The 21,999-nt window shown below is 39.4% G+C and overlaps 1 protein-coding gene across 1 annotated transcript in view; it reads right to left on the bottom strand.

The window, feature by feature from the left end:
* NMD3 (NMD3 ribosome export adaptor) overlaps positions 1–14,378 on the bottom strand; it is a 28,959-nt gene extending 14,581 nt beyond the window's left edge. Inside the window, exons 1-8 of the mRNA XM_006861793.1 lie at positions 14,324–14,378; positions 11,039–11,173; positions 8,749–8,845; positions 6,268–6,348; positions 5,000–5,128; positions 4,062–4,152; positions 1,730–1,808; positions 604–700 (exon numbers count right to left, since the gene is read on the bottom strand). Of these exons, the coding sequence (XP_006861855.1) occupies positions 604–700; positions 1,730–1,808; positions 4,062–4,152; positions 5,000–5,128; positions 6,268–6,348; positions 8,749–8,845; positions 11,039–11,173; positions 14,324–14,367 (753 nt within the window). The 5' untranslated portion in view covers positions 14,368–14,378. The remainder of the gene's footprint in view (positions 1–603; positions 701–1,729; positions 1,809–4,061; positions 4,153–4,999; positions 5,129–6,267; positions 6,349–8,748; positions 8,846–11,038; positions 11,174–14,323) is intronic.
* Between the last annotated feature and the right edge of the window lie 7,621 nt (positions 14,379–21,999).

Genomic DNA, 21,999 nt, shown 5'->3' with positions numbered 1-21,999 from the left:
CTTTCAAATCATAAAAATGATTCTGGCTTGATTTTTGTAACATTGGTTAATTTCAGCTTTCAAAACTCCAATCTGCACATATTTCACAAAGTATTTCCCTGATACTTATTTTAATGTCATTTCCTGTATTCAAAATTCTATGTTAACTGTCATATGTCCATTGTTGTTAACTGTGGTTGAGTCGGTTCCAACGCATAACAATCCCCAGTAGGGATTCAGAGGAGCGGCTGATGAGTTGGAACCACCGACCTTGTAATTCAAACTGACCTTGTGGTCCACTGCATTATCATGCAGCATCACAGCAGAACTCCATATGTCCACTAAGAGGACACATTTTAAGAAATACGGACCTTTAAAAATTGCAACAAGGTCTTTTCATTCTAATATATAATAAGAAAAGGCATGCCAATTTGTTGTTTTAAGCATGATTATTTTTTCACAGCTTTTTAATGTGGCTGAGTATGTCAGAAATCATTTAAGCAGGAAGTTATTCTAACATTTTAACCAACCCCAGAAGGAAACCAAGAGTAAATAATTATATAAATATCAGTTAATTACGGACACTATTTTATAGATATAGTTTAATTAAACGAGAAAACGTACCTTGCATATTGGAACAATTTCCACAGAAAACGTGCTTTTGTAATTGTATGTGTTGCTATGGATATCCTGAGAGATCAACCTCTGGGATGCTTTGCATCTAGTAGAGGAAAAAAAGTCAAAAGTAATTAAAAGACAAGGATCTTACTTGCCTAGATTCAAGAATATTTTTCATGAAATCAAATCATCACTATACAAGGTAAGAAATGTCTTGCTCATGCCTGCAATGGTGAAACCCAATTCTATCCACTTACATTTCAAAACTTAACTGAGTTGACTACCTAATCAACCTTCTCTACCAAAAGCCTCAAAAACAGGGCCTTGACTTAGACTATCGCAGTCAATTCTGATGCAAAGCAACCCTATATGACAGAGCAGAACTGCTTCATAGCGTTTCCAAGACTGCAAACCTTGACAGGAGCAGACAGCCTCATTTTTCTCCTGCAGAGCAGCTAGTGAGTTTGAACCACCAGCCTTTCAGCTAGCAGCCCTACGCTTAACCTACTACACCCACCAGGGGTCCTTTACGTTGTTGTTGTTATTGAGCATCAAGTCAGTTCAAACTCATCTACACCCTGTATAGGATTCCCAAGACTTTAAATCTTTATAGGAGCAGAAAACCTCATATTTCTACCACAGGGCAGCTGGTGGGCTTAAATCAACCTTATGGTTGACAGTCCTATGCTTATCCCAGAGTCACTACATCTATTAAAGCCATTAGTCTTTGTTCACACGAATCTCCTCACCTTTCAATAAAACCTCTCTTTGCACATTTCCCCATTTCTGGAACCAAAGTCCTACATCCTCCGATGAAGTCTTTCCTCAAAGAAATCTACACTTTTCTTTGTTTTCTCTAAGCAATTATATACTAGAATCTGCGGTTTACCACTACAGAACTCTTAATATAGTATGCCTTAGTTCTAGTTCCTCAAAGAAATTATTAAATACTTCTTCAGTTACTATTTCCCCTAAAGTGACTAATCCCATTAATAAATACGGGTTATGAAAATACACCTAGTACAATTTAAAATATTTTAGCATAAAAGAATTTGCCTAAGTCTTAAGAATGAATGCGACCTACAATCAATCCCAGTTCACTGAATCAAACGTATTCAGGTTAAGAACATACCTGCAGGGAACAGTACCCTGAAGAAATTCTACCATCTTCTGAGCATGTTGTTTTGAGGAATAATAGAAATCCAGACCATCTTAAAAAAACAAAACAAAACAAAAAACCCAGATAAGAATAACTGCAAAAGAAGATTTCATCTACCAACGTGACTACATCAAAAATCAAATCTGTATCAAATAATAAATTCAAATTAGAAACTAGAAAATATACTATATTGTGGCCACAAGAGATTAATGACATCATTTAAGAATCATTTGGCAAAAGGATAAACACAGAATTAAATCTGAAAAATGCTAACAAACCATGATTCAAAATTTTAATTTCAGACAAAATTAAATTCAAGGCCAAAGGGGTAAGAAAAATAGCAAAGAAAACAATGAAGATTGTTTTATATAACACACTGAACACTCTTTTAAGAAGATGGAGTCCTGGTGTGGAAGTGTGGGTTATTGCGCTGGACTATACGTCCGTTTGAACCACAAGGTCAGCGGTTCAAGCACACCAGCTGCTCCTTGGAAACCATATACAGAGTCACTATGAGTCCAGACTAGAAGGCACTTAACAACAACAACAACAACAACATTAGGGAGATAATTTACTAATAATACAGCACTGAGACATAAATGATTAAAAATAAAAGAAATTAGCAAATGTTGAACAAATGCAAAATCACTGTGGGGAACAGGGACAAATTTCTCTCAAAACAGAAATGATCAAATTAACAAAATAGTAAGGATACTGAGAACATGAATTAAATCAACATTGATTTAATCAAGATGTATATAACACGATTCCAAGAATGAGTACACATTATTGTGAATACTCATAAAGCATTCATAAAATAGTCAGATACTAAGAATTTAAAGGGAAAGTGGTGGTTCCATAAGATAAGCACTAGACTGTGAACCTCAAAGTTAGTAGTTTGAAGCTACCAGAAGCTCCATGGAAAAAATATGAGGCTCCCGCAAAGATTTAAAAGCCTCAGAAACTCTATAAAGGTTTGCTGTTAAGAATTAACTTGAAGGAACTTACCAACAACAAGGAATAAAAAAATTCAATAAACTCCAAAAGGTAAAAATTACTAGGAATAACACTTTCCATTCACAATGCAGTACCATTAAAACAACCACAAAGGGACAGCCAAAAGAAAACCTAGTTGTTAAGAGATACTTACAGACATTCTTGCAAATAAACAAGCTAAATATTAAAATTACCAATAATAGCCACTAAGGAAACAAATCAAGGATACCAAGTAGAATACCAAACAAGCAAGCATCATCCCAATACACTATTCTTTAGCAAGAGATTAGTTTCCTAAAGGATACTTATATTTTATATTATTATTTAAGAAAATTTACCCAGCATCTAATAAGTATGAAAATTATGCTGCATCAACAGTAAGTGCTAAGACACAACAAGCCTAATGAGCCATTATAAAATTACATAGAAATTTTAGATTCTATCTTCATGAAATCTAATCAATTGCATATCTATTTATTAGCACTGAACTTAAGCTCCTGAATTGATGCATCCATCACAAATGCCTCTAAACAAATGAAAAACATAAAAACATTATATGTATAAAAAAATTTAAAGATCTCAAAATAATTATTTTCTTCAGTAGTACTTTTATATTCTATTAGTGTAGCCCTTGGCTCACTCATCTGGCTATTCCACCAAACAAAATCCAGAGGGCAGAGACTAACAGTCTAACTAAGTGGCAGATACTCAATTCACAGTAAAAAGTTAAAAAAATAAATAAAAGTAAATTAAGTAGGGAGAAAGGGAAATTCAAAAACAAAATCTTAATTCTAGATATGTGCTACCGAACATAGTAGCCACTAAGCCATGTGTGACTATTTAAATGTCAATTTTCATTAAAATAGAAAATTAAAAATTTGAATTCCAAATTGCACTAGCCACATTTCAAGAGCTCAAGAGTCACACATGGCTAGTGGCTACCATATTATTGTTGTTGTTAAGTACCATGGAGTCAGTTCTGACTCATAGTGACCCTGTACAGGGTTTCCGAGGCTGTAAATCTTTACACGGGAGCAGAAAGCCTCATCTTTCTCCCGCGGAACAGCTGGTAGTTTCAAACTGCCGACCTTGAGGTTAGCAGCCCGATTCATAACCACTTCACTACCAGAGCTCCTTTGGCTAACATATTAGACAGTGTAAATAGAGAACTAAGATTTTGTTCTTCCCTGGAGAAAGTTATTTTGGACAAAACTATTCCAGATATTATCAGCAAAGGTAAAAGCTTACTTAGGTTAAGTTGAAATGTTAAATTTTGAAAGAATTTCAAGTGCTTTTGATTTTAACTCACCATGAATCTCTTTGATACGAAGCGTGTTCTGATGCATTGCATATTTCAAAATCAACTGTTCCAGGTAGTAGAATGTTTTTTTGTGCAAGGTCTAAAATATAATGCATTATTAGATTAATAGATAAAATTTAAAAAAAAAAGAAACCCAGCCATACCATCTATAGATACAGCACAGTAATGTTCTAAACAAAAACAATTTTTAAAGATAATCTAAAATGTAACTGATCGTATCATACCCCACTGAATAGTTTTTATCTTGTCTAGATGGGTCTAGTGAAGAAAATGGGGATAAGATTCTTATAATTCAATAGTGAGTAGTTGTTATCATGACTAATTGCGACTCTCACAACTGTAAAGATAGAACTTTTGTAACATAAAGGAGGGAGTAATTAATCCAACATTCCAGGAACAGAAGACACTAGGACCATCAAGAGAGAAGAGCATGAGTGGAATGTGGGACCCTAGCCACAAAAGTAGCGAACCAGAGATGATGACATGGAGAGAAAGAGCAGGTGAGAACTCCTGACTCATGAAAAGAGAAAGGCTATGTGCTGGCGGCAAGGACAAGCTTGTAGAAATGTGTCCTTGGGTTGTTTAAATGATTCCTGAGTGTTTCTGTGTATATTTAAAAAAAGGGAATAGAAGCAAATACTATTGAATGATGATGCATAGAGGCAACTGCAATCATTGCAATGAAACAAAATAAGATAGGATGGGTGTAAAATCACTGTTCTGCCATGTAAACTATCACTCTATTCACAATTAAAGCTTAAAAAGAAAAAAATGCAACTATCAATTTCTGAAAGTGAATGCTCCACGGACCTAATTACCCCTGGTGTCTTAAGAATTTGAAAAGACAAAGGGAAAAGTTTTACTGTTTCTAAGTGACAAAAATGAAATACAAGACACAAAATTCAATCAGCCCCTCCTCTCTTTACCTTCTGCCTCACTTGTATTACAGCCTTCCAGAAATCCTTAGCTTCTACTCTATGGCAATCTCCACACATCTGAGACTGGACCACATAATCGACCACAAACACTTGCTGGAGGATAGCACCATTCATCACCTGTTAAAAAAAACAGTTACACCCCTTTATTCTTTTGTCCTTATTAAATAAATATCTTCTCTGAATAGAAGACGCTTCAATATTTAATTTTAAAATTTTTCTCATGAGTGCTATGATGCGGTCATCAATAGCAAATCAGTCAAAAGTAAAGTCATCTGAATAAATCATACTATTTCAAGAAACATACACAGGCTTCATTCCTAGAGTTTATCAGACTAACATTTAAATAATTAAAGTGGTTGTGAGGATATTCTTTGATGAATTTATACTCACACACAAGAGGGTTTCAAAAAATTGAAAGAAATATTCTATTATTTTTCAATTTCATTTTCCACAAACTTTCTGAAGTCTACACACACACACACACACACATGCTCATGGACCGGGCAGGGCAGTGTTTCGTTCTGTTGCACATAGGGTCACTGTAAGTCGGTCCTGACTCAATGGCACCTAACAACAATAACATACATGGATAATTCACCCTTAGAAGAAAAAATAAGACAAATGAATCTCTCAAAAAACAAAACATTCTTTAAAATTTATCGAGCATAGCTAACTATCAAAAATCACCTGGAAACCTTTTTTTAAATCTGACAGATTCCTGGGCCTCACATCCAGATATTGTGATTCAGTTACTGTGAATCATGATGAATGTGATTCAGTTACTGTGAATTTGGGAATCAGTATCTTAGCTGATGTCAACTATTTCGGTCCTTTTCCTAATAAAAACAACACTGAAACTATTATCAGAACCCGCTCATCATTAGCAATGGCTGTTCTTCCTAGTGACCTCACCATTTGTTCAGATGACTCAAAAGAAAACAAAGATTAAAATTAAGAATACATTCTTTTCCTTTTAATCTATTCTAGTTCTAAAATAAGGAGCTCTGGTAGCATAGTAGTTACAAATCAGGCTGCGAACCACAAGGTCAGCAGCTGGAAACTACCAGATGCTCCGTGGGAGAAAGATGAGGCTTTCTGCTCCTGTAAAGATCTACAGGCTCAGAAACCCTGTACAGGGTAGCTATGAGTCAGAACCAACTCCACGGCACATAACAACAACAACATCAGTCCTAAAATAACCACTAGGCGTTCCCTCTCCCTACCTAAACTTTAATTGAGAGTAATATCCTGCTTACCTCTTTCTGAATAGTGAGTTTAACTTTTAGTCTCTTAGAATGAGGCTCAGTCCAAACAAAGCCTGCATCTACAAGTCGTACCTTCAGTAAAACACAAACAAAAAGAAATATAAGTACTTTCACCTCAGGAGAAAGAATAATTCAACAGTATACCCATTTCCTAGGATGTTACCAGAATTTGTGATTGGCATCACCACATACTATCATTACTAAATCTCCATCAGACATAGAGCAGCAGTAATAGCAACTGAGAATACAATCAATGACTATAATTAATATAACCCATATCAAAAAATTAAAAGGTTTGCACAGGAAGACAAATTTTTTTTCCTCTAAGAAGTGAATATTCTTTGGATGGAAATTAGATTTTTTAGTAGTAAGCATGGCCCAGGTGACCTTATTATCTACTAAAAATACCACACAAAAAATTTCCACTTGACTTATTCTCATGTTATGTACATTAAGTATGTGGTTTGGTGTTTTTTTTCTCCTTTCCTTTTTGAAGAATGGACACTTGTCAGAAGGAGTCTCATGCACTGAATATTGAGTCCACAATAGGAATTTACTAAGTCAGCAGCATCTTCATAGACTAAAAGTTTGCAAGTGTGAGGAACTGAACATGGCTCAATATAGCTAGGACAAATGTACAGACTGGCAAGAAGGTGGGAGAAATGAGACCAAAGATGTGAAATAAGACCAGATCCTGTAGGATCTTATGAAGCATGTTCATCTATGGGCAGTAGTGGTTGTGGTTGTGTGCCATCCAGTCGGTTCTAACTTATAATGACCCTGTATAGTTTCTGAGGCTGTAAATCCTTAGGGGAACAAAAGGCCTCATCTTTCTCCCTCAAAGTAACTGGTGGATTAAAACTGCTGACCTTGCAGTTAGCAGCCCAATGCATAATCGACTCCGCCATCATGACTCCTTTCATCTATGGTAAAGGAGGCCATATAATCAAATCTGCATTTGGAAAGATCACTCTGGCTGCTATGGGAAGAAGTGGAGAACAAGAATGAAGGCTGCTGCAGTAATCTAGGCTGGAGTTGTAGGTGACCTGAACTAAGGTAGAAAAGTACTGGGAACAGCAGAAGCAGAGTTACTACAAAGAATATAATGACAACTGGAAATGGGGAAGAAAAGAGAACAGACATAACAATGATGCCTAAATATCCACACTGGGCATCTAATACTCTTTGTCTGATACAAATAAAGAGGAGTTGTTCAGTTCATAGTATGATGCATACTAGTCTAGAAATCTATGCAGAAATCTGGGCTGTAGATAACAGACCTGGGAGTATCAGCAAGCAGAATACGATGTGATCAAATCTTGTCTGTTAAGAACCAGACTAGCTAGTATAGATGCAGTGCCCTAGAGTAAAGCCTTATTCACTATGACTGGCTGCCCTAAAGCAGTCTGGTACAAGCCAAGTACAGAGGGCTCACAGTCAGTCTGCTATCCCCTGATGACTGAATAACAGTGCCCTTCACTCAGCCCCAAACCTCCATCTGTAGCAACAAAGAGAGAGTCCTTGGTGACCACATTTGCTGTTCCCAACCAGGACTAATCAACCTCACAGAGTCCAGGTGAGGTGCTACAGGTTAATGAGCTGGACTACAAGTTGGTTCAGACTACAAGGTTGGTTTGAATCACAAGGTCGGCAGTTCAAGCTCACCAGCCACTCCTCAGAAACCCTATATAGGGTCACTGTAAGTCAGAATCAACTCAATGGCACTTAACAACAACATGCTGACAACTTGGACTTTCAATAACCCTTAGTTTTGCCAAGAAATCATACAACACTGTTACAATGCAATCCCTCTCCCACTCTCCTAGAGGACTATTTCATATCTTCCCTTCTCTACTCACAGCTTTCCTGAAAGCTACTGCTCATACTTGTTTTCTCAATAAAACAAAAGAATCAAAAGAGAATTTCCAGAAGCTCCCATTTAGCAACACTTTTCCTTCTGTTACTACAGATGAACTCTCCAAAAACAAAGGTCAAAAGGCAGGAAGGAAGGGGAAAAGAAGAATGAAATGGACCTGGGGAATCCAAGGAGGAAGTGAGGGGATTATATTGAGGAGATTACAAGTAATGTGACAAAACAAAATTTCAAACAACTGTTGGATGAATGGCAAACAGAACTAAAAATGAAAACTAGGTAGGTCAGATAGATTCGATTAGATAGACAAACAGAAGCCAAATACCACAGACACAATGTTACAATCTCCTAAATGATGTTCAGTGATGCTTTTACATAAAAATGTTTAGACAAAAATTATTGCACAAGAGATTTTCGATATTGAAAAAAAAAAAATCAAGCTAAAAGGTATTTTAATTTTCTATTTAAAAAGTATATAATTTAAAAATCAAAACAGCATTTATAATGAGGTGCTTACCAAAAGTAACATTTAATAGTCATTTTTGAAAAACTTACCCAATATGTGGATTTTCTTTGCAGATTTTAGCTATTTTACCTACCTTACTCAGAGGTGTTTTGAGTTTTTTCAAACACAAAGCAAGAAGTTCCCTGGACTCTAAAGCACACTGAATCCAAGTTCCTGGTGGCTGGAAATACCTGAGAGAGAATATTAATACATAGAAACTCAATACTTCTTAGAAAAAAAGAATTGTCATCTGAGTATGCCCACATAACACTATTTACCAAACATAAAATGCTCAAGATTGATCTGAAGCACTTAACCCAAACTGATTTTAATAATTCCAGAAAGTTTTCAATCTTATCAGTTGTGTCAGTTAAAATGGACTTGATTTCTCAAATAATTAATAATTACTTAATTATATATTTCTCAGATAATTCTATTTGAGAAAGCAAGTCTGAAATAATACATTATTAAAGAGGTCTTATGATTGCAAGCGTAAGAATTCCAGTGAAGATGATAAAACGCTCAATTTTCTTGAAACGGTGCTCTGAAAAAGAGAATCATCTCTGAAAATGGCAATAAAAATGACATCCAAAATATCTCTTCAAATTTCAAATTATAAACTTTAAGTTTTAAAATCATAGATAAAACTTGACTAAGTGTGGTGCTGTAGGTTAATGCACTGTACTGCAAAGTCGGTTTGAACCTCAACAGTGGTTCAAGCTCACCAGCAGCTCCTCAGAAATCCTCTATACAGGGTCGCTGTTGGCTGAAACCAACTTGATGGCACTTAACAACAAGAAGTGCCCAACACATAGTAAGATGTTCAATAAATCTTTGTTAAAAACATAATGCTTCCAATGTGTTATGTGAGTGACTTTGATACACCTGTGAATATATCAAAGTAGTGAAAAGTTCTGATTTTCAGTATTAAATGTTTAATAAAAATCTTTCACAGGTCCCTTGGCTTTTAAGAACACTTCTGGCACTAGAAGGTACTTTGTTGTTGTTGTTAAGTGCCATTGAGTCAGTTCCGACCCATAGCGACCCTGTACAGGGTTTCCGAGGAATAGCTGGTAAGCCTGAACTGTTGACCTTGCAATTCAAGCAGCTTAGCAGTCTGGCACATTAACCTATAGCACCACACCAACTAGATACCATCTAACTAAAACCCCTTTAATCTGATGAGAAAACAAAGGTCCAGAGGGATCACATGGCCCAGACTTCAAAAAGCTAGTTTCTGAGAAATAAAGACAAATTTAAATCTCCTGATTCTTTTCCCAGTATTTGTTCACCCTACATACAATAGACACAAACTGGACTGTGAACCACAAGGTCTACAGTTTGTGCCTACCAGCTACTCCAAAGGAGAAAGATGAGGTTTTCTTCTCCCTCTAAGATTTAATTCCTCAGATACCCTAATACAGGGTTCTCTGTGAGTCGGAACTGACCCAATGGCACTTAGGTATCTTTGAGTTGGTTGACATCCATGAACTTCCTCCCCCTACACCTCTAAAAATAGTTAAGAAGCACCAGAATACTAACCCATTTAGGAGATCACAGGTACGCTACATTCATTGAGCAGTTTTGTGTTACTATATGTAAATACAAACTGTTTATGCCAACAACTAAAATTATAGAGGGAATGAAGCGAAAAAAATAAAAAACAAAAAGAGATGGCATGAACTTTCAGAAGTTTCCTGTCTTCAGAAACATCCCAAATACAACTTTCTGAACTTTACCAACTATCATCATTTTAATAAGTGAACATTATTAGATATTTTTTCAAACATATTACTAAGTTGCCAAAAACATAGAGTACTTTTATTATACATAGATTACAGTCACTAGAGAAAAAAACCACAAAAGTAATAGTAACAACAGAAATATGTCCTTAATTTGCTCATCCTTATAAGCATCAACCCATTAACTATATACATCAAACTCATCATAAGAAAAGAACAAACATCTTTTATCATTTTTATGACAAGTTACAAGGCAAACTCGAAAAGTACACTAGAAAACTGTAAATTCTAGAATCACTGGTGACAACCAACGTAATAAAAATTCAACCTAATTTACATGTGTTTTATTCTATGTGTACAGTCTTGGCATACCCTGGTATCTCTCCTGTCCATAAATCTCAACTGTACCAAGAATGAAACCTACTACTGTGGAGCCAAGTCTGATTCATAGCAGCCCTAGCGGAGAAAGTACATAGGGTTTCTGAGGCTGTCAGTCTTTAGGACTAAGACTGCCACATCTTTTTCCCAGGGGTTCAATTGGTGGGTTTGAACTACTGACCTTTTGTTTAGCAGCCAAGTACACTGTGCTACCAGGGCTCCTTAATCTCAATGCTAAATAAGATAAAATGGTATCACACTTACCTTTGGCATTGTTTACAGAAAGAAATAGAAACCTGCTTCGGAATGCCTTGGCTGATGTCTACTTTACTTCGCAAGCAGGACACACATATATTGGCAGGATTTGGACTAATCAGGACACCACACTCACAGCACAAACTTGAATAAATGAAGCATACAATTTCAAAGTTAGATTTCATAAATGTACTAATAAATAAAAATACTACCAAAAAAAGTAAAAAATAAGTTTTCATATTAAGCCATACAACTTCTGCCTTTCTTTAAAAACAGATTTGTAAACACCAGTTTTAAAGATATAGTAGGTACAGGGCAAATTTGGAGTCTTACGTCAAAGAATAAAGGATGACAGCAATTCTTAAACTCCTCAAAATATGACCAATGCCATAAAGGTCTAGATAGAGTCAGCACTACAGAAAACAAGCTCATGCAATGATGGAAATGTTCTACACCATGACAGAAATGTACTATCCAGTAAAGTAGCCATTACACTCCTGTGGCTACTAAGCATTTGAAATGTGGCTAGTCCAACTGATGAACTTAATTTTTTCTTTGATTTTAATTAAATTTACATATTAATAGCCACCCCAGGTCTAAGCAAACCTTTTCTATAAAACAAATGGATATATTATGGAGACGAATATAAAACTTACATTAATTTAAATGTCAGATAAGCATGGTGGTGGTTATGTGCTGCGGACTTGGTTCCGACTCATAGCGACCCTGTACAGGGTTTCCGAGGCTATAAATCTTTACGGGAGCAGAAAGCCTCATCGTTCTCCCACAGAACAGCTGGTAGTTTCGAACTGCTGACCTTGCAGCTCAGAGCCCGATTCGTAGCCACTACGCTACCAGAGCTCCTTCAGATAAGCATATATAGTAAAAAATGACCCCCACGGAAAAAATTTTAAATGTTTTACCATCAACTCATGGCCACTCCAAGTGTGTCAGACTAGAACCGTGCTCCATACAGTTTTCCAAAGGCTTATTTTTTGGAAATAAATCACCTGGTGCCTCTGGGTAGACTACAATCTACCACCTTTCTTTTAGCAGTGGAAGGCATTAGGCATTTGCACCAACCAGGGACTCCTAATAAAAATATTCAACCCATTCTACCAGCCACGCTCAAGTCTACTTTCCATATTAAATAAGTATTAATCATTTGCATTTGGAGTCCTGGTGTGACACTGTAAGATGAGCACTGGACTACTAACCACAAAGTTGTTGGTTCAAACCTACCAAGAGCTCCTCAGAAACCCCAAACAGGGATGACATGAGTCCAAACCAACTCAATGGCACTTAACATCAACCATTTGTATACATACCCTTTCAGACATTTTCTATGCAGACATATTCACATTTATTTCAACCAATAAAAGAGACTGACACTAAATCTCACAGTGGAAAACATTATAGCAAATATAGGGAAAGTTAGAAGAGCACTAGTATTCACTTTTTAAACTAGAAAACTAAGAAAGAAATTGTTGTTGTTGTTAAAGTACCTTCAAATCAGTTCTGACTCACAGAGACCGTGTATAGGGTTTCTGAGGGGCACCTGGTAAATTCCGAAGAGCAACTGAAAACAGCTCTTGCATTTATTTCAAAGCACCACACCAGGACTCCTAAATTGACTATGGTTTTGGGTTTTGCCATAGATGTATAATCACTCTGTAAAACATCTATGGCAAAAAGCAAAAAGCAAATTCTATGTCAAGAATATATAAGGTATCTCTTTTTAACTAAACCAACTTATCTGCAAAAAGAAGTCCTGGTGTGGCGCTGTTTGTTAATGCGCCAGACTACAATGTTGTTTGTACCAGAAGGTCGGCGGTTCAAGCTCACCAGTGGCTCCTCGGACACCCTATATAAAGTCGCTATGGGTTGGAACCAAATCAACTTAACAACAACATCTGGAAAAGGGGTAAACCACTAAACTAAACCAAAAGAAACCGAAGTCAACCATTTCTAGTTGTAATCATTAGAATAATACAGTCCAAAAGTAATCTCTCCTTCCTCATCAAATCTGCCTCACTATATAGCACAGATTGTCAAACTACCAACATTTACCCAGGACAGAAATATCTGAACAGGAAGGGAAGTATATATATGTCTACTGATGGACTATAATTCAGGGAGTGTCATAATCCAAGGTGTATTGTTGTTGTTAAATGCTGCCAAATCGGTAGGGTAGTCTGCACTGACTCATAACGACCCTATATAGGGTTTCCAAGGAGCAGTTGGTGGGTTTGAACTGCTGACCTTGTGATTTACAGTCCAGTGCTGATGCTACAGCACCACCCCAGGAGTGTTGGGTATAGAAAAAGTCAGAGCCAATGATGTGGATAGAACCCAGCAGCCTGCCACTGTGTCCTTAACTCACAGCAACCCTGCATAGGGTTTCCAAGGCTATAAATCTTTACAGGATGAGAAGCCTCATCTTTCTCCTACAGAGTAGGTGGTGGCTGGCTGTGTGCTGTGGAGTCGGTTCCAACTCATAGCCACCCTGTACAGGGTTTCCGAGGCTGTAAATCTTTATGGGAGCAGAAAGCCTCATCTTTCTCCCAAGGAACCACTGGTAGTTTCCAACTAGCTGACCTTCAGGTTAGCAGCCCGACTCATAACCACTACGCTACCAAAGCTCCTGTACAGGTAGGCAGTGGATTTTAACTGCAAAGTTTGCAGTTAGCAGTCCAGTGCTTATCCACGTATCCTATATTGCCATCTGAGCTTCTTGGTGTAGAACAGTGTTTTATCCAAAAAAAAAAAAAAAAAAATCCTATAATCTGCAATATACAGTATCGAATGTGGCTAGTGAACACATGAAATGTGGCTAGGGCAACTGAGGAAATACTTTATTCCATTTAAATTAATTTAAACATAAACAGCCAAATGTGGTTAATGGCTATCACATTAAACAGTGATCATCTAAACGAATGTATACCATTTTAGCCCATCCTGGTGTGGCGCTGTGGGCTAATGCCTCAGACTGCAAAGTTGTTTGAATTGCAAGGTCAGGGGTTCAAGCTCACCAGCTGCTCCTTGAGAAACCCTACACAGGGTCGCTATGGGTTGGAATCGACTCGACAGCACGGCACTTAACAACAACAACAAAAGCATGTATTTCTGGAGTCCTGGTGTGACACTGAAGGATAAGCACAGACTGCTAACAAAAAGGGTTGGCAATTCAAACCCACCTGCTGCTCCTCAGAAACCCTGAGTCACAACTGACTGGACAGAACTTAACAATATTTTCAAAATTAATGGGGACAAGGAAGAAGAGATGTGACTCACATTTGCCCAGGGTTATGGTCGGTAGGTTGTGTAATATACTCCATTGTCCCGTATGCCTTAATAAAAACGCACAAGAAGAATCGTGGGAATTAAACTATTCAGCTGGTCACCTCCGATGCAAGTCTTCTTTCTGCCTCTCTGAAACAGCAGAAAGACCTCATAAAGGAAAGAAGAAACATAAGCCCAATTTGGTAAATGTGGAAGTAGTAACTTTTAGAATCAAATCCTAGTTATTTCTGCAGGAATTTTCGAGACCCTCAAACCACCAAGCTAAGCGTCCACCCAGGCGTAACCAGTGTTGGGTCAGCGCTGACCCGGGCCGCCCGGGGCCCACTCCCCAAACACGTGAACCCTCTCCGCACTGGAGGCCGCACCCCAGTCCAAGCAGCAAGAGGTCCTGGACGACGTCACGGCGCCCCGCGGGTCACCCACCCAGACCAGCACTCAGCGGTCGCGAGTCCACGAGGGCTCCAGGATGGAGGCGCACACGCGGCACAAGGCCTGAAAGCCCAGTCACACACACCCGCTTCTCCAGGACCTGCGCACCAACAGCCCAGTCCCAGCCCCGGTAAACTACTCAGCGCCTCCAGGCCGAACCCAAATGTACCGCGAGGACCCCTGAACCAACCTCCACCGCCACCTGGGAGGCTAGTACAACCGCCAGTACAGCTCCAGTAAAGATCTCGCGAGAGGACTCGGAATCTCGCGGCCAAAGAGACAAGTTAGCGAAGCGGAAGGGGGCGGAAGAAAGAGAGGGCACTTAGAAGCAGAGAAGGGAGGAGTGAGCGTCGCTGGGAGGGAGGGAGGAGGGCAAAATCCTGGAATCTCCCGTAGCTAGTGTGGTACCTGAGAAGCAAGCCTAAATACATTCTCTTTGGTGGTGGTGTGCGGTGGAGTCGGAATCATAGCGACCCTGCATAGGGTTTCGGAGGCTGTAAATTCTTACGGGAGCAGAAAGCCTAATTTTCCTCCCGCGGAAACGCTGGTAGTTTCCAACTGCGGACCTTGAGATTAGCAGCCCACTACACTACCAGAGCTCCTTATTCCTGGTGTGGCACTGTAGGATAACTACTGGATTACTAACCCGAAGGTTAGCAGTTCAAACCCAACAGCTGCTCTTCGGAAACCGGAGTTAGACCAGGCAATTTTCATTGTAAGCCAACCTCCTCTTGTATAAATCACTAGACGGAGGTCAGTTTGAACCGCAAGTTCAGCTGTTCATCAGATCCACTAGCTGCTCCACGGAAACCCTATACAGGGTGGCTATGATCAGTATCGACTCCACAGCACATAACAACAAGATACCTTCAACTGGAATTTGCTTCTTGCATAAATGATTAGGTTGTATTGTTTTGTATGTTATTTTTAGACAGCTCTGTGGTGCTGTAGGATAAACCCTGAACTGCTAACTACAAGGTCAGCAGTTCAAACACACCACCAGCTCCTCGGAAACCCTATACGGATTTGCTAAGAGTTGAAACCGACTCTATGGCACTTACAATAACCATTATTAGAATGTGCTTTCCACTATTGGTATTGAACTCAGTATTTCCTTATGGCCTCACCTCTTTTACTTGAAGCAGCACGGGCCTCTTTTATGATATCATTTCAAAATGTGTGCAGCACTCAGTCATGCTTTGTCTGTCTTTTCACTTCATATTTAAATGCACAAGCCTAGTCATTTTCTAGAGGATGATGAAAGAAGGTCTCTCATCTTTTCTTGCCCAGGATACTTAATAGCCTGTTCTCTCTATTGTTGGGCTCCAATTTATCTTTCTGAAATGCAAATCTGATTTTGCCATCCTCCTTTGCTTTTAATCCATCAGTGGTCTCTGGTCATATCCAGGATTATTTCCAACTTGTTTTCTAGGAAAGAAGGCTCCTTAGAATCGGACCTAGACATATCTTGTCACATTTCAAAGAACTCAGCCATACAGACCACTGGCAGGTCCTCTGCCTTAAAGACTAAACTCAGGCATCCTGTGTTCATTTCCTATTGTTGCAGTTTAAACACACACACACACACAATTTTTTTAACTTTAAATTTTAAGTTAAAACAACTGAATTTATCATAATTCTGGAAGTAAATCTAAAATAAATGAGCAAGACTGCATTCCCTTTTTGGAGGCTCTAGGACAGAATCCATTTCCTAGCTTTTTCCAGCTTCTAGGAGTCTTGGTGTGGCACTATAGAATAAGCACTGAGCTGCTAAGCACCAAGTCAGCTGTTCAAACCTACCAAGTGCTCCTTGGATGCCTTCTGAGTGGGAACTGACTTGACAATACTTAACAGCAAACAAGAGGCCGCCTGCATTTCATGGCTTTGTCACTATATCATTTCATCATCACATCTCTGTCTCACCAGCCTCTCTTTGGAAACCTTATCCAGGATGGCTGTGAGTCTGGAAACAACTGAATAGCACTTAACAACAGCAACAAAACTGAATAATTAAATATAATCTCCCTATATCAAGATCCTCAATATTTGCATGCCCACTGCCATGCTCTTGTTGTTAAGTGCCATCAAGTCAGTTCCAACCCATCGCAACCCTGTATATTGTTTCCAAGGAACGACTGGTGAGTTTGAACTACTGACCTTGGAGTTCAAACGGCTTTGCAGTCTGGCACATTAACCCACAGCACCACATACAAAGTAACATATTCACAGGTTTGAGGGATTAGAATGCAAACATTTTAGGGTGCCAATTCCCTCCTCTTTTAACACCTCCTTCTGTAAGAACCAGCAGAGTTAGGCTCCATCTTTATATATAATGCCATTATAGGAGGTGGAGCTCTGGTAGCGTAGTGGTTACGAATCGGGCTGTGAACCTTAAGGTCAGTGGTTCGAAACTACCAGCTGCTCCGTGGGAGAAAGATGAGGCTTTCTACTCCCGTAAAGATTTAGACCCTCGGAAACCCTGTACAGGGTCGCTATGGGTCGGAACCGACTCGACAGCACTTAACAATGCCTCTATGAAAGAGCTCTGGTAGCGTAGTGGTTATGAAAACGGGCTGCTAAACTCACAGTCAGCAGTTCGAAACTACCAGCGGTTCCGCGGGAGAAAGATGAGGCGTTCTGCTCCTGTAAAGATTTGTTGTTGTTGTTGTTAAGTGCCATCGAGTCGGGTCCGACCCATAGCGACCCTGTACAGGGTTTCCGAGGGTGTAAATCTTTACAGCTTCAGAAACCCTGCGCAGGGTCACTATGAGTCGGAACCGACTCCACGGTACTTAACAACAACAACAATGCCTCTATGAGTCCTGGTGTGGCACTGTCGGTTAATGTACTAGGCCACAAAGTCGGTTTGAACTGCAAGGTTCGCAGTTCAAACTCAACAGCAGCTCCTCAAAAACCCTATACAGATGCGCTATGGGTCGGAACCAACTTGACGGTACTTAAGAACAACAAATGCCTCTCTAAGAGTGCTTTCAACATTAACTGGATCATAAATTTTCTACTCTCCATCATGTCCTAAAGATTCAAACCCTGGAGAGCAGTCTGGGTTTTGTTCTCTTTTTCCTGCACCTAGCACAGAGCCTTGCACAAAACAGACTCTTAATTATCCATTTTATACCCACAACCATTCTGAGCTGTTTTTCTCCCTTTTTTTTTTTTTTTTTTTTTGCATTCACACTATCAATGTCCTTCAGGCAAACATCAGTAGTATGACTGGTTGAGTTTATAATCATTGCAGCAAGGAAAGGAGAATAATGGGAGATTCTGGAGTGCCTCAGTAAAAGGATGTTAGAAAGAGCCTGTTATATAATATTTTGGCTTTGGTTGGGTGATTTAGGGGATGGTCTAAAGAAGCAGAGAATCACTAGATTTGATGCTATCTGTAACAAGACTATTCTATGCGTATTGTTATTGTTATTGTTATGTGCTGTGGAGTCGGTTCTAACTCATAACGACCTTGCATAGGGCTTCCGAGGTTTTAAGTCTTCCAGGGAGAAGAAAGTCTTGTCTTTCTCCCACATTCTATGATTGGGTAGCTCAAGTTTTTTTCTGTAGTGAATGAAAACTAATACCAGAATAAAACTCGAATTGATAAAAAAGTAGCAGTTACTCATTTTGACCAAGAGAGGGAGTGTTTGGTATTTTAAAGGTAGCATGGTGACCTTGTTTTCACTTGTGCTTAGACAAAATTATAAAGCGGCATCGCTTTATCTTATTTTTATCACGGTCTTAGAATAAACTTGTGTGAGGTTGGCATTTTGTGAACTTGTTAATGCCAAATAGCAGAATAACCTGACCTAGCTGTGAGTGCTAGGCCAGTTTCTGACTATCAGGGGCTGCCCTATTTTCTTTGTTATATTTCATCAACAACGATTTGATTTAGCATCAAGTACACAGTGCCAACCTTAGCATCAGCTGCCACAGTGGCAGAACCAGAACCTGAACTGCAGTTTTTCTAATTCTATACCCATATCCTTACCACCATACCAGGCTGCCTGTCCTTGTGAGACTCTGGCCACATTCCTATCCACAGTCTTGAGGTAATATTTATGTCACCAAAAGAGATATAGGTATAGGTACCTAAGATCTCCAGGTGTCAGAGTTAAGTGCTTGGTATCAACTGTCTCTGCCACAATCCTAGAATGAGTTTACTAGGAATGATCTCAGAGCTAAGTAATACTGGCAAATCACACCAGAAAGAAGCTCAGTTTGTGTTTTTCTAGTTAAACCTTAAATCTCATCTTGGAAAAATGAATCTCCTGTGCTATAGTTTTTACACTAGGATATCTGTTTTTACTGAAATCTAAATGTTAGCATGTAAGTTTGAACTTGGAATTAAAATGGAATTTCTAAAGCAACTAGAGGACCATGGCTTCCTAGAAAGCTATGGGCTTATTTTCCAGATTTGTCATCTAAAAATGTAAAACAGTTTTAGACCAGAATTCATAAAAACCAATTAAGGTCAATATTCATTTGACTTTTATTCCATTTGTTTTAGATTGTAGCATAACTTTCTTAGAAACAGGTTGAATGAATGTTTTCAAAGCTATGTTTTTGTTAAGTACTGTCGAGTCGATTCCAACCCATAGCGACCCTACATAGAGTTTCCTAGCAGTGACTGGTGAGTTTGCGGACGTTGTGGTTCAAACAGACTATGCAGTCCAGTGCATTAACCCACAGCACCGCAATCGAGTTTTATTAATTTGAAGTACCTTAAATGCTTGTTGTTGTTGTTGTGAAGTACAAAATGCTTAGCAAGTAGTAAAGAATCAATATCTATTGATCAAGAAAGCCACAGAACTTTCAAGTGCATGGTGTGACTCCCCCCAACCCCCACACTATCACATGTAATAACACATTTGTAATATCAAGATGTCATTAGTTGGAGATTAGCACCCCACCCTAATCCATTGTCACTGCATTGATTCTGACCCGTAAAGACCCTATAGGACAAAGAAAAACTACTCCCTAGGGTTACCAAGGCTGTCAGCTGTACAGAGAAGCACACGCCACCTCTTTGTCCTGAAGCAGCTGTCAAGTTCCAACTACAGATCTTTGCTCCATTAGGGCTTAACCATTGCTCCATTAGGGCTCTGGAGCCAAGCACCCGCCCACTAGCTCACTGCCATTGAGTTGATTCTGACTTACAGTGACCAAGAGCACAGAGTAGACAGGCTCCTTAGGGTTTTCTAGAATGTAAATCTTTACAGGAGTATACAACCTCACCTTTCTCCTGCAGAGTGGTGGGTCTGTTTGAACTGCCTACCTTGGATTAGTGGCCCAATGTTAACCCACGATACCACCAGGGCTCCTTGGAGATTACCACAGAACTTTATTGGGGAGTATTTTAGAATCTGCACCTGGAGGAAGGAAGGAAATGAAGCGCTTTGTGCTGCCATGTGATCTTAGTGGAAACTCTGGGCAGCCAACCCTAGGGGCCACTCTGAAGCTGACATGAGCCTTCTGAATTGGGACTTTGTTCATTAATGAGTCTTTGGATGTGACTACCCCAGGAAGGAGGTATAACCTTGGGTGAGCTTTCTGTCTACAGCCAAGGCAATTCCTGAGTGGGTGAAACTGAGGGCTTTCAGCCAGTCGCACACTCTGCTGCTGAGGAATTCATAACTATATTCCTGAAAGAGAATTCCTGAAGAGGGGCCTGGGCAGTGCCTCCCAGTGGGCACCATACAGAAAGTAGCATGTCTAGAAGAATTGATAGACTAAAGAGCTTGCTTCAAGCCCAAGATTGTTACGTGTAGACTCTGGCCCTATGCAGTAGCTTGACTGGAACCTCAGTTTCCTACTTTCAAAAACTGTGTGGAGGACACTGGCTACCCAAAATAGGGGGGCTTCAAAGGCAAGAAGAGACTGCCTTACAAGCTTTCAGGAGGGAACCTAGATTCAGAGGGCACAGAGGAAGGTAGAATCTCCACTGAGTAGTATCCAATCTGTTTAGACGGGGCTGATCAAAGGAAATGCAGACAGGTCTCTTGTGATACAATAGCGAATAATTGTTATCAGGATTGTGAGGGTTGGAAATGTAAAGGTAGACGTTTTACAGCAAGGAGGGGAGTGATTACCTTTGCAGTCTAGGAGCATAGGTCCCTGGGACCATCGATGTAGAAGAGCGGACAGCGGGACCCTACCCAGAGAAGCAGTGATTCCAGAGATGGAAGCAGAGATGATGACGTGGAGAGATGGAGCGGCTGGTGACTTTAGATACAGATAGGGACAGGGGCTATGTGCTGACAACTGGGGAAAATGCTTGTAGTGTATACCCTTTGGTTGGTTGATGATGCATGGAAGGGATTCTAACCGTGGCGATGAAACGATATACGATAGAATGAATGTAAAACTAATGTTCTCCCATGTAAACTATCACATAATTCACAATAAAACATTTAAAAACAAAAAACAACTGTGTGGCACTGCAGGCTAATGCACTAGACCACGAAGTCAGATTGAATTGCAAGGTTGGCAGTTCAAACTCACCAGCCACTCCTCACACACCTTATACAAGGTGTCTGTGAATCAAACTGTCTCGAGGGCACTTACCAATACCAACAATGTTTCATTTAGTGAATCCGCGGCCCCCCAATTAATCTTCCAGCTGAATAACAAGAGTGCCACCCCCATCATCACTCAAGTCATTCAAGAACTGAGAGTATCACTGCAATTATGTGAAAGTGAGGTGGCACAGGAGGCACTCACTCATCTCTGCCAAAAAATTTGGAAGACAACTATCTGGCCGACTGATTGGAAGAGATCCATATTTGTGCCCATTCCAAAGAGAGGTGACCCAATGGAATGTGGAAATCATTGGACAATCTCTTTGATATCTCAAGCGAGTAAAGTTTTGCTCAAGGTAATACAGAAACGGCTACAATCATACATTGACAGATTGAACCAGAGGTTCAAGCTGGATTCAGAAGAGGCCGTGGAACAAGAGATATCATTGCAGATGTCCGATGGATCTTGGCTTAAAGCAGAGAATATCAGAAGGATGTTTACCTATGCTTTATTGACTACGCGAAGACTTTCGATTGTGTGGATCATGACAAGCTATGGACAACATTGAGAAGTATGAGTATTCCAGAACACTTAATTGTACTTCTGAGAAATCTGTATCTGGACCAAGAGGCAGTTGTTTGAACAGAGCATGGGAACACTGAATGTTTTAAAATTGGGAAAGGTGTGCGACAGGTTGTGTTCTTTCACCA

Source organism: Chrysochloris asiatica, unplaced genomic scaffold (assembly GCF_000296735.1).
Source record: "Chrysochloris asiatica unplaced genomic scaffold, ChrAsi1.0 scaffold00043, whole genome shotgun sequence".
Lineage (NCBI taxonomy): Eukaryota > Metazoa > Chordata > Mammalia > Afrosoricida > Chrysochloridae > Chrysochloris > Chrysochloris asiatica.
This window is presented reverse-complemented; position numbering and strand designations above follow the sequence as displayed.